This window comes from Gnatocerus cornutus, chromosome 1 (genome assembly GCF_029298725.1).
Source record: "Gnatocerus cornutus isolate USDA-ARS CGAHR chromosome 1, icGnaCorn1.1, whole genome shotgun sequence".
Taxonomy (NCBI): domain Eukaryota; kingdom Metazoa; phylum Arthropoda; class Insecta; order Coleoptera; family Tenebrionidae; genus Gnatocerus; species Gnatocerus cornutus.
In genome coordinates, this window is record NC_142233.1 from 31411436 (window position 1) to 31423892 (window position 12457).

The 12457-nt window shown below is 44.1% G+C and overlaps 3 protein-coding genes across 4 annotated transcripts; 2 read left to right on the plus strand and 1 right to left on the minus strand.

Moving 5' to 3' along the window:
• The first annotated feature begins 11 nt into the window (after window positions 1-11).
• On the plus strand, window positions 12-3971 carry Nup133 (nuclear pore complex protein Nup133). 2 transcript variants are annotated; one of them, XM_088041838.1, is made up of 8 exons: window positions 12-149; window positions 218-328; window positions 372-499; window positions 547-1082; window positions 1132-2499; window positions 2549-2695; window positions 2742-2943; window positions 2990-3971. In XM_088041838.1, exons 2-8 carry the CDS (start codon window positions 219-221, stop codon window positions 3904-3906), a joined length of 3408 nt encoding a protein of 1135 aa, XP_087897964.1. In that variant the 5' UTR covers window positions 12-149; window position 218; the 3' UTR covers window positions 3907-3971. The 2 variants fall into 2 exon arrangements, with proteins under 2 accessions (XP_087897964.1, XP_087897958.1); XM_088041832.1 differs by having other exon boundaries at window positions 12-115.
• On the minus strand, window positions 3912-8171 carry pic (DNA damage-binding protein pic). The gene is made up of 9 exons (XM_088041820.1): window positions 7944-8171; window positions 7741-7889; window positions 7426-7688; window positions 6163-7278; window positions 5953-6116; window positions 5463-5902; window positions 4472-5417; window positions 4200-4426; window positions 3912-4137 (listed from the first exon to the last, which is right to left on the minus strand). Exons 1-9 carry the CDS (start codon window positions 8002-8004, stop codon window positions 4054-4056), a joined length of 3450 nt encoding a protein of 1149 aa, XP_087897946.1. The 5' UTR covers window positions 8005-8171; the 3' UTR covers window positions 3912-4053.
• Window positions 8172-8194: 23 nt separating this feature from the next.
• Window positions 8195-12430, plus strand: Xpc (DNA repair protein complementing XP-C cells homolog). The gene is made up of 7 exons (XM_088042028.1): window positions 8195-8287; window positions 8719-11139; window positions 11187-11428; window positions 11478-11703; window positions 11751-11919; window positions 11966-12120; window positions 12168-12430. The coding sequence occupies exons 2-7, from the start codon at window positions 8719-8721 to the stop codon at window positions 12360-12362; spliced, it is 3408 nt and encodes a 1135-aa protein (XP_087898154.1). The 5' UTR covers window positions 8195-8287; the 3' UTR covers window positions 12363-12430.
• The last annotated feature ends 27 nt before the right edge of the window (window positions 12431-12457 follow it).

Consider the following 12457-nt stretch of genomic DNA (forward strand, 5'->3'; position numbering starts at 1 on the left):
ACTCGACAATTAAAGAAATTTTACAGCCCAAATCGCAGCTCAGATTTCTTATTTTCGTTTCAACTCTTTGCAATTGAAGCTAAATCGCAAAAACCAATTGGATTTATGCTCTTCGGCAAGTAACATTTAGGGAAATCGCGGTTTGTTAAGTTGGTGCTCATGTCCACCTAAACTCACCAGTGTTTACCGTTTAAATCATATTTTAACAATATTTCAGCATGGATAGAAGCTTTACTTCGCCTCTCGTCAACAAAGGCCCCTTTTCTCCACGCGCCCGCCAGAACATATCCTCCAAAAGAATCGTCCCAACCAGCTTCCGCAAATCATCGTAAGTACCCCCAAAATTAACCTCACTTTTACCGGCTTTTCAGTCGTTTCAGCGTTTCGGGAAAATCAACACAGTCCGCTCAAATCATATTGTCCACGCCGTACAATTATGTGGAGCGTTTCGGCCAGCCCCTTCCAGTCCTCATCACAGAAGCCCTAACTTTTGCCGACCGTAAGCCCCATTCTCGCATTTAAAACTGCTTCAGTTGTTATTTGTAGGGAGCACAGTTGTCTCGGCGCGTATTTCCAAGCATGGCTACGCATGGGTGGTGTGTGGACGTCGCCTCCTTATCTGGCAGTACCGCCAGAGCCCCGTTTTGACGGACACTCCTTCAAAAAAGAATCTCTTAAATCAGTGCTTTGAGTTACAACTGCCCCAAAGCGATTTGGCCCATCGAGCGGAATTGGTTTCAGTGTTTTTAAATCCTGGCTCCAACTCGCCTGCATGTATTGCGGTGTCTCCTGAAGGGGTGTTGAGGTATTGGCCTGCGATAGTTCACGAGGGGGTGTCTGTGGAGCAACATGTGAGTCTCCAGGGGCAAGAATGCGACAGTTTGACCGATGTAGAGGGCATAGGGTGCGTTTTAGCAACAACCACATGCACGGTTTTGTTGATACAGCCCCAGTTGGCAGGAGGGCGTCACACCCTTAAATGCAAAACTTTGCGAATACCAACAGGGTGGCTCGGCGGTATCAGTAAAAGAATGTCCAGTTTGATTTTCGGACCCATCGCAAGCGAGAGCTCCGCCGAAAGCGTAAGAAATCTAATTTTCTGAAATTATTTTAGTAAAGATTTTTTTTTAGGGGATCGTGAGAGTGATGAGTGTCCCAACCTCCGCAGAAGACACATGGGCGGTCTACGTCCTTGCAGACCACTCCCTCCAAAAGTGGCACGCCTTCAAAAACGACACAGAAGAGCTCATATTCGTCGTAGAACTTAACCGGTTGGTCCGTGACGGTTTTTGCTCAGCCCATACTGGAATGGGTAACCAATCAGAAATGGACACCTGGCTCTTGGACATCCAATCCGACAAAGAGAGTGTCATCATTTTAGCCGCTGCGGTCAACATCTCGCTGTCTCCCATAATCCAGTATGCGTTGATCAGTTTTCAGACCAATACGAACCAAACTCCGACACACGTTAAGGATTTTCTCTTGTTAAAAATGACGGATTTGTACCGAGAGAACAACACTGGGGACTCTTTATCGTACAGATTACTTCTTTGCGGCACTCACGCGTATTTGTACAACCAGAAGTCCATCACTGTTATTAAACCCCATGAAGAGCCCGACGTCTTGGAGTTCAACACTCCACAAGAATTCTTGTTGGCTGGATCGATTTGCGTCAACACTCCGATTTTCTTTTCGCGAAATCACGGCTTGGTTGCCATTTCCAGCAACGATATGTCAAACGACTTGAGTTTGAGTATGACATCTCCCAACACGCCAGCGGATTTGTCTTTTAACGACAACATCGTCGTCAATAATCTCTCCATTTATAACATGGACCCCACGGAAATGTTCGACGCCTGCAAAGACACCTCCAGCCAACTCAAAACTGCCTTCATCTACCAAGTCTCCAATCAGGAATACAAAGAGATAATCCTCGAGTTGTTTCCTCCAGACACTTCCAGAGTTCCGGGAATTGACTCACTCCTCGATAGAACCGTCATTATGATGTGTAAAGACTTGGTCGACGACATTCCCGCTAGCGATCCTAGATGGTCCAAAGACGCTCCTCAAGGTCTGGGAAGTTCGCATTCTATGCAAGTCCAACGCCAGTTGGAAGACAAGAAAAAAGTCCACACTCTGTTTGTTAAGTTTTTGAGGGAATCAGGACTGTGGGGACAATTAGCAGCCTCCACGATCCGAAACACCACCATGGCGACGACGTACATCCTCTTGGAGCTCGGAGAGAAGATCGTGGCTGCGTTCGCTTTAAAAACCGCCCCAGTTAACACGAGTTTGGAGTCGGCGTTTGAGAAAGCCATCGAGGATTTCTCGACGAAGCCGGAGAACGGGTTGACTTGTCAGGATATCTTCTTCAGAGAGGTCACCCAGGTGTATAAAGGGATACAGGAATTGGGGAACCATTGCGAAGATGTGGCACATTCAAATATGAATCCTGGGAGAACTGTCGATGTGATTCATGAAGCGAACGAAGTTATTCTGGTAAGAAGAGTCGCAGAGAAAGAATACGATTAACTTTTTTTTGCTTCAGAGTGTTTTAGCAGACGTGGCGAAATTCCGGGAACAAAACCTCGCCAATTTCAAACCATCAGAAACCGTTGTGAAGATAGCTCCGGATTTTGTCCCATGGACAGCAGCGAGTGGCTCTGAAGGTCTCTTTGGTACTTTGTCCCAAATGGTAAGTTTCCAATTTGCACTCTTTCGAATTTCAATGGTCGTTTCAGCACCGCCTCACCTACGACCACGGAATTAACCAAACCAACGATGACCGGTTGCGGAACATTCTTTTCGACCAGTTGGTCGCCCTGACCGACGTTATTTTAGACGGCCGGAAACACCATTTGGACAGTATTACCAACACTCCCTTGGAAGAAATTGTCTACAAGCAGTACTGCTCCGACCGTCAAAAACTCATGAAACCTTTCTGTAAGTTCTTCCGTACAGTTTGAATTATATTAACGAACTCTTTTAGTGGAGGAAAAAGAATGGGACAAGTGTGCCAAACTCGCGGAGAAGTACCAAGATTACGACACATTGGTGGTAATCTGCGAAGCGGCGAGCAACCAGAGGCGCCTCGACGATTATTTAGACCGATTTGAGGGCTTCTCTGAACATGTCTACAACTGGTTCTTGAAGGAGAACAAACAGGGGAAGTTAATAAACATGTACAGACATGCGATGAAAACGAGAAACGGCCAAAAACTAACGAATTTTCTATCGGAACATCCGTCTCTGGCGTGGATCCAAGAAATTTTCGATAAGAAGTACGACCAAGCATCGCAAACTCTCCAAAAACTCGCCGAGAATGAAACAGAATCAGTGACCAGACAGAAGACTATGTTGAGTCTGTGTATGTTGGCTAAAATCGCGTCTGGAGGTCGCGATTCGGCGGATTATGCACGCCGCGTTCATAAGAGATTAGAACTGATCACGTATCAAGAGGATGTTCCTGATTATGTTCTCCAACAGTTTGGGTACAACACGGTTCATATTAGAGTCATCCCGCCCAAAGACCTCATCAATTTGTACATTTGCAAGGAGTATAAAGAGGCAGGAGAGTTGGAATTCAAAAAGGCACTAGATTTGTTACCGTTTATCGACGACGAGGAACTAAAACAAGAAATGTCTCTAAAGATCTGGAGATTTGCTATATTGAGAGACTCCTGGGAGCACCAAAACCTGGACTCTCCTCTCGAGATTCTCCAAAACAAACTCTTTTTCAAGTTGGTTGATTTGGCCATGGTGTTGAATGGGGACGGATGGAATTTGTTACCACCCCTCGATGTGTTATTAGACGATGATTGTTTGATGAAGCTTCAAGACAACGCGAGCTTCCAGTTTTTGATTAAAGCCGGTTATGAACATATTTATAGGAGTCAAAGTGAGTAAATACATTTTGTAAGAAATTTTTTATTCTATTCTCAACCAGTTGGGCAAATTTCAATATAGTATATAGAAAACAACTACAGTTTGACTAAAAAATGTCATCGTTTTCTTTGTTTAAACCGAAAATAACTGTTGTACACACTTACGACATTAATGGATTCTCGTCAAATCTTCCACCATTTTCACCAGGTCGTCGACTGTACACTCTTGCTTCATGGCGCCTTCGCCCGTCATCTGCAAAATACCGGCACGACATCAAAATTTCAAGTGTTTTCATATTTGGATGTGATACACACCTGCATGCCTTCAGCGACTTCTTTCATTTTATCATGAGACAGATCCAGAAAACTCTCTATTAAATCCCCGTCGATAAACGCTTCACTAGCCTCTGTTTTAATGTCGGTATTGAACGCCCTCCAATGCGAGTGATCGATTTTACCAACTGACTTAATCACTGTTGTCAATTTATTCTGCAAGTCCAGAAGAAACTCGTAGAACTCGGAACTAATCTGCGTCACCAAACCTGAAAAGACGCTGTAATTGTTGAAACTAACAAGTTTGTTTGTACCTATGGCGCCCCCCACTGTGCCAAACAGCACACATCCGGTTGTCGGCGTCGACGTCTCTCCCAAATTCTGCATAACTAAAGAGCCGTGTCTGAAAACGTTGATCATATCGCCGACATGGAACTGCCCCACCTCGTGCATTTGAGATCTTTCTTCATCTGTGGTAGCAGCGCTGTCTTTCTGACACACGAAGATGTTGAATGAATTTTCGGCGCCTAGAAACGTGTCGTCGTCGAGGATCTCCACCGCGGTCATCCAGTTGGGGTTAAAATCACGCGCGATTTCTTCAAAGCTGCCTTCCATGGTCTTGTACTGCAGAAGTGCCATGCTACGCATCAAATCCCCCAATAGGATGAAATCTCCTTTTGTTTTTAAGTACAACGTGAGAATATTGTTGAAATGCGAACATTCCAATCTCAGTTCTTTCTCCACGGTCCATTCAAACAGCCGCACTGTGCTGTTGATGCTCGCGAGTAGCTTCCCGTTGAATTCCGCCAAGGAAAAGCAGGCACCTTTTATTTCTTTCTCGGAGACTTGAGTAAGTTTATTGTCGTTCCAATGAAAAATGAGGATGCGACCTTGTTTCGGTTCGGATTCTTCAGGGTTGACGATGGCGGTGCCGACGACGTAGTATTCATTGGAGTCGGATCCCAAGCGATTCGTGGAGATGAGAGACATTGCGTATTCTTGTTGCATGAGTTGGTGGGCGTGCAACACTTCGAAGGTGTGTTGGTCGATGATCAACAAATTATGGATCTCAACTTCTTGACCGTAGTCGGGGATGATGTTCCCACCGATGAGGGTGCTACTGCTGGACTTGCTCATGGAGAGAGAACTCACACTGCTGGAGGCAGTGACCGACTGGGCCATCGTTGAAGCACTGGCGCGAGCCGGATTCAAGCCCGTGGAGTCCTGGATGTCGATTCTAGCAGTCAACACGCCGAAAGTCTGAAAGAAGACGTTAACATCCAAAAGGTGCCGTCAAAGACAAACCTGGGAGTCCTCTTGATATGCTATCCTCTTCGGCGACTCCTGCAGCGGTACTGTTCGGATGTGGAGCTTCTGGATCTCGTCGATGGTTCCGATTGTTACCGAAGAATCAGTCGCTAGAGCTAAGCTGTCAGGATACGCCTCAGCGTTGAGCGAACACATGTGATTGACTTCTTTCATGTTAACATTAGAAAAAACGAGCTTGTGATTGGAGGAGTAGATCACCGTCGGGCGGTCCGAGCAAGCGAAGACATTCGTTGTGCTCAACGATCTAAAAGTCCTCAAAACCGTCGGTTGAGTGCCCAGAGTTACCCGTTTCTTATCACTCAAAGTTCCGGTGTCCTTGTGGAACACGAAATAGAACATGGATCCGTCTCCCAAGGCACATAGTAGGTAATTATGACCTTCGAAACAGGTCATTAAAACGGATCTGGGAATGATCTCTACAACAAGAAAAATTATTCATCTAGTTAAAGAGACCGATGTTTCGTACCTCCTCCTAGATACTCTTTGGTTGCTTCAGATAGGTCTGGAATCCGCAGAATCCGCGCTGTAATATCAGTCCACAGCCCTACAGCGATATACTCCGAATTAGTGGCCCCATCACCCAACGGGCTGATGTCTAGACATGCCACTTCCACGTCAAGTGTGGTAGTCCTGCAAGAAACACCTCCAGCAACATGTTTAACTATTGACGAATTACCCTTTCATGATGAGCTCGTTCTGGTGAATTTCAATATAATACAATATTGACCCCGTGGAGACCACGATCTGAGTGCTGTTGCACGCTACTACTCCTATATTCTTATCACTGGGAGGTTTCCACTCCGCTAGCAACGTTTTGTTCTGTGCTGAGACCAGTCGTGCAGAAATCGGCGTGACTTGGATAATCTGTTCGTGGACAACGTTGCCACAATAAAAGGTTTGTTGATCTGAAGCGAAACCAGAAATGTCTGTTTCTTCCACTTCTTCGCCATTGAGACTGAGAATGCGCGTTTGACCCACGAAGGCGAGGACGAGAGTGTTGTCCAAACGACCATCTGAGGCCACCTGTAGAGCCCACATGCCCTTGATCCCTGGTAAATCGATACTGGCATGTTCCTGGATCCCGATTCCATTCCTGATAATCCTCAAGGAACCTTCTTTGAAAGCTCCCGAGCACGTAACCAACTGCCCCTGTCCCTGTCTCTCTAAATCCACGACGCACATGTCCAAAATCGGCGCCAAATTTGTGAACGACTCCATCACAGTAACGTACGACCCACTTTCGTTGGGCTTCGTGGTCAATTTGACCAACTGGGAATCTCCCAGTCGCGATCCAATAAACAAAACTCCGTTATCAAGATATGTTATACATTCAGGCGTCGCGATTTCACCCAACAGCTCCACTTTTAAATCTTTAACGACGTCGTTACCTTCGCCTCGGTTCTCCACGTCTAAAAACAACATGAACAAGTGACCAGCCATGTCACCGAGGAGGTAACGTAAACCGCCTGGATCCACCTTGGCGTAGCAGACGATGGTACTCTGTTTTATAACAGCAGGGGCGACTACAACGGAAATTATACCATCGTGGTACAAAATACTCTCTTGACCGATTATAATAGCGCCACATAATGGGGAAGGGACTGGGATTATCATAGAGGCCTCAGTTTCAACATTGTCTTGGCGCCAGGGAACTTTCACGAATTCTTTTTCGCGAAGAGAAATTTCGTGAGTTTTTACATGGCGACCGTTCACGTCTTGGTGGATTAGGATGAGAGTGGGATTATCGCAACCGTGGAGGAACTCCACGTCGTGGACTTGCATCTCGTCGATTCTGAAAGAAAGAGAATTAAAGTCGTGGGTGAACTAACATTAATTGTCGCGAGATGCGATTTATATACTGCTTAGACCCGCCCACGGATATTTATCATTGGGGAATTGGATTAAGTGCCAACTTTTCAGACAAAAAATTTGTTTATACCTGATATTAGAAGCCTTTAGCTCTGAGTTATCCTTCTCCAACGGGATTATCTTAAAAAGACCGTCATATAAGCGCAAACCGATAACCCGCGCCTTGGGATCAATAACAGCCAAGATCCCCGTTTCTGAAGGTTTTCCAATTTTGTCAGAGACATTTCCATGAGCCTTAGTAATGATATCTAAGTTATCAGCGTCATTTACACACTCCAAAATCATCGCATTATAGCGCATTGTAACAATAAACAACAAGTCCTTCTTCTCATGCTACAAAAGAAACCATGAAGAGCTCCAATAACGTTCAAATGTGGCTACCAACTTGAGGTCTAAACAATTTCATAACAGCGACTTTCCCATAAAGTCCCACTTCCTTGACAGGTCGCAGCCCTTCGGGAGTCACCAAATATATCTCCAATCGTGTATTCTTTGCCACAATCAGATTCAAATCCGCCGGCGAAGTAAAATTACCTAAAAAGAGGTTATGTTTTTGTTGGAGTTTTTACGAAGGTTTATGCTGAGTACCTGTTACGCAGGCTGTTACGGCCGTCGGCTTATGAGCCGTAACGACGTACTGAAAAGCCATTTTATCAATTATTAGAAATTCGATGCTTAAAATTATTTAAATGACACAAAATAACATTTTAATAGCAGTCCGGGTTCAAACCACACGAGGTTATAAACGGAAGGCTGCCAACTTTGAAAACTGAAATTTGCGCCTAACTTCAGACAGTTGAAGATTATTCAATTTCGTGAAAAATTAAGAAGTTTATGAGGCTTTCAATTGATGTATTGTACTTTTGTGTTTGCATGGATATTGTGGACGATTGTGTAACTCGTGACAGCGTTTTGTAAAGTTTTTCTGTAAGGTAAGTGGCGACAATTACATAACCCCACTTTTTAACAATAACTTTTTACGATTTTTTTTATAAACAGGTCTTACGCGAATTTTTCTTTCTCTTACTACAACAGAAAGTAGCAGTCATTATCAACATCAAAGCCTGAATTGAGGACGTTCAATTAAAATATTTAAAATTCAACTTGTTGACATTACCTTAACCTTACTGTTAGATTCGTTTTTTTACAATTTTTTTCTACAAAATCACGAAACAACGCAAAATTGATTAAACACAAAGAAGGAAGACCAGTTTTTTCTTATGGAGATATACTTTGCCTGTCAATTCATTTTTACCAAAAACAACGGTCGTAAAGTTTTGGCGGGAATTTTTTATACTTTTTAAATAAAAATTGCATAATATTACATCTTTGTTCAAATGTTCAACTTGTTATTTTGTCAAAGATGCGTCGCCGGCGAGCAGCCAAAACTCTCTCCTCTGACAGTAGCGATGAGGAACCCCCCGAAAAAATCTCTCCTAAAAAACTGAAAGAATCTCCACCAAACGACGATGACTCCTCCAGTGATAGCGACATTGGAAATTACCTTCAAAGAGCTGATAAAATTGATCTAAGCTCCGCATTCTTCAACGTCGAGAAACCGCCTCCATCGTTTGATCAAATCGAGAGTGAAATTTTTTCTGGAGTTAACAGACTTGAGGATTCAGAGTCTGAAGATGAAGCTAAGGGCGAAGTGGAGGCGATTCAAGCCATTCCATCGACATCCAAAGTGAATTTTGGGCAACTCCACGAATACACAAAGAAACTGGAAGAGGCGAAGCGACATGTGGAGGAGTACAACGCCCGAAGGAATGAAAAGGAGAAAGAAATGAACGTTGAGAATTTACTAGCAGCGGGAGAATCGAAGGACAAAGTTCAAGACGTCTTTGGAGATTTGCATTCCAGTGATTTCGAGTCGTGCTCAGATTCTGATAAAGAAGGTTGGGAAGAAGTTAAAGAGCAGAAGGAGAATAAGAGTTTGATACCAAAAGAAGGTATCGAGATTACTGTCGGGGTTCCTTCAACGACGAAGCAGAAGAAAGAAGTTGATGTCTTGGCTGTTATCAAAAGAAGAATCAATAAAGTAAGGAAAGAGAACCAAGTGTTGGTTCACAAGGTTCATTTGCTTTGTTGGATTGCTCATGGAAATTTTGTTAACTCTATGATCAACTCGCAGAATGTTTTAGGGGTGGCTTTGTCATTACTTCCTTCAGAAAAGTGTTATCCGCCTAGTCGCACAGATTTGAGCTATTTGGAGCAGATAACCAAGTGGTACAACAGTACTATTCAAAACATAGATAAAGAAGTACCAAAAGATAAGTCTCTAAAAGAGTTAATACAAGAACAGGTGACCAAGAAAGCAGCCTACAATAAGACAATGTTGGTTTATATCTTCGTGGCAATTCTGAGGTCTTTGGGGATTGCTTGTCGCTTGGTTTTGTCATTCCAAGTTGAGCCAATACGACCTCCTAATAGCGAGTTGTTGTCGTTGAGCACAAAGAACAACGGAACTACAAGAGAAAAGAGCGGAAAAGTTGCCCAAGTTACAAAAGGTAAAGATCAAAGCAAAATGGTGCCACAAGTTGTTCTCCAAAGAGTAGAAACGCCTCCTCCTAAAGAAACTAAACCGAAAGTTCTTCGCTCGAGAAGTACCACCGACACCAAAAAAGAAGCTAAAGAAGGGGAGAAAGCGAAAACTCGGTCAAAAAGCGCAACTTCCACTCTCGAACCTCCCAGTGTACCAGCAGAAAAGAAGAAATTGCGAACGGGAGAAAAGACAGGGAAAACTCGTTCAAAAAGCACTAGCTCCACTCTCAAACCACCTAGCGAAGGAGGAGAAAAGAAGAAATCGCCAACTGGAGTGAAGAAAACAAACACTCGTTCAAAAAGCGCAAGCTCCACCCTCAAACCGGCCAGCGAAGGAGGAGAAAAGAAGAAATCGCCAACGGGAGTGAAGAAAACAAACACTCGTTCAAAAAGCGCAAGCTCCACCCTCAAACCGGCCAGCGAAGGAGGAGAAAAGAAGAAATCGCCAACGGGAGTGAAGAAAACAAACACTCGTTCAAAAAGCACAAGCTCCTCTCTCAAATCAGTGGACAAGAAGAAATCGGCAACAGGTGAGAAGAAAACAAAGAGTGCTTCAAAAGGCCCAAAATCTCCCACCGAAAAGAAGTCACCAGCAAAGACGGAGAAGAAGAAAAAGTCTTCGAAAAAAATAATAAAAATCAAACTGCCATCACCAACCAAGTCCAGATCTAAAAGTCCAAGTACTCCTTCCAAAAAACGAACAAGATCCAAAGAGCCGATCCCACAATTGGACGGTGCCAATGACAGCCCACCAAAACCAGATCTTAAGAAACTCAAGAAGACGCCGCCTTCGTGTCCTTTGAAAACGCACCCAAAGCGCCTGAAAACCATAACCAAGTACCGCGACTCAGATTCCGAAGAAGAGTTTTCAAGCAAGAACGACTCTCCTAAGATCCTTGGAGCTAACCTGAAGAAGTTGAAGAATCACAAAAGTGGCGTGGCTAAAGATGTGCAAAAGCTCGTGAACAAGGGTATTAAAGAACAAGTTAAAAGGAGAAGCGTGCGTAATACCGAAGACACCGAGTACGTTCCGATAAAGAAGAAACACCACGAAAGCGATGATGATTTTAGTCCGAAAGTTAAAGTAAAGAGGAGAGTACAAATGCGAAAAGACGACGAAGAGAAAGTTAAGAAGAAGCAAGGAGTCGATGTTTGGGCGGAGGTCTTTTGCGAGAGTGAAGAGAAGTGGATTTGTGTGGATGTGGTCAAAGGACAAATCTTCTGTATGAAGGAATTACATGTAAGTTGATAACTGAAGGAAATAGAAACAATAACGAAAGATTACAGAGCAGAGCGACCCAACCTGTCTCCTACATTGTCGCTTGGAACAACGACAGTACTCTGAAGGATGTCAGCAGAAGGTACTGCCCGACCTTTAACACCACCACCAGAAAACTTCGCGTTGACGATAATTGGTGGTCTGAAGCCCTCAAGCCTTTCATGGGTGATTGCACGGCTAGAGACCTAGAAGAAGACGACCAACTGGAGCGCCAACACTTGGAAAAACCGCTACCGACCACAATTTCAGAGTAAAATAAATCCTCTCAGATTATCTCCACGTTAATCTTGTTTTTATAGGTACAAGAACCATCCTCTGTACGCTTTAAAGCGGCATCTCCTCAAATTCGAGGCGCTTTACCCACCTGATGCCCCCACGGTTGGGTTTATCCGCAAAGAGGCTGTTTATCTTCGCCGTTGCGTTTACACTCTTCATTCTAGAGATATTTGGTTGAAACACGCGAAGGTTGTGAAGCCCGGGGAACAACCTTACAACATTGTCAAAGCTAGACCAAAATGGGACAAGGTAAGAGAGGTGACATTCATGCAATTGCTTCGTTACTTTGCTTCCAGTTGTCCAACTCTTTGGTTACTGGGGAACTATTGGAGATTTTTGGACCGTGGCAAACCCAGGATTACGACCCCCCGACGGCCGAAAACGGCGTTGTCCCCAGGAACGCCTTCGGGAACGTAGAACTGTTCAAACCGTGCATGCTCCCCAAGAAGACAGTTCATCTACAACGTAAAATACCACCAAACAGTCGTACCACTTCTAACCGATTTTTTAGTACCGGGGTTGAACAAAGTCGCGCGTCGTCTAAACATCGATTGCGCTCCTGCTTTGACAGGGTTCGATTTCCATGGAGGGTGGAACCACCCCACTTACGATGGCTACATTGTTTGTGAAGAGTTCGCGGATGAACTTGTAGCAGCATGGGATATAGTAAGTACCCCACTGGTTTTATTTGGTTTCTATTTATGCCTCAAAAGGAACAACAAGAAATAGAGAAGAGAGAACAAGAAAAGATTGATAAAAGAGTGTACGGGAATTGGAGGCGCCTCATTAGAGGGCTGCTAATTCGGGAGAGATTGAAGGTAAAGTATGAGTTTGGGGAACCCTCAACTTCCGGCGGCGGGAAGAAGAAAGGAAAGGGTCTCCCGAAATTGGCCACGAAGAAGAAATAGATTTGAAGTTGATAATGATAAGTATTGAATTTACGGGTCTCTTTATTAAATATATTTTTTCCACTTTAGTATCTTTTTTTTGTCACAAAAGAAAC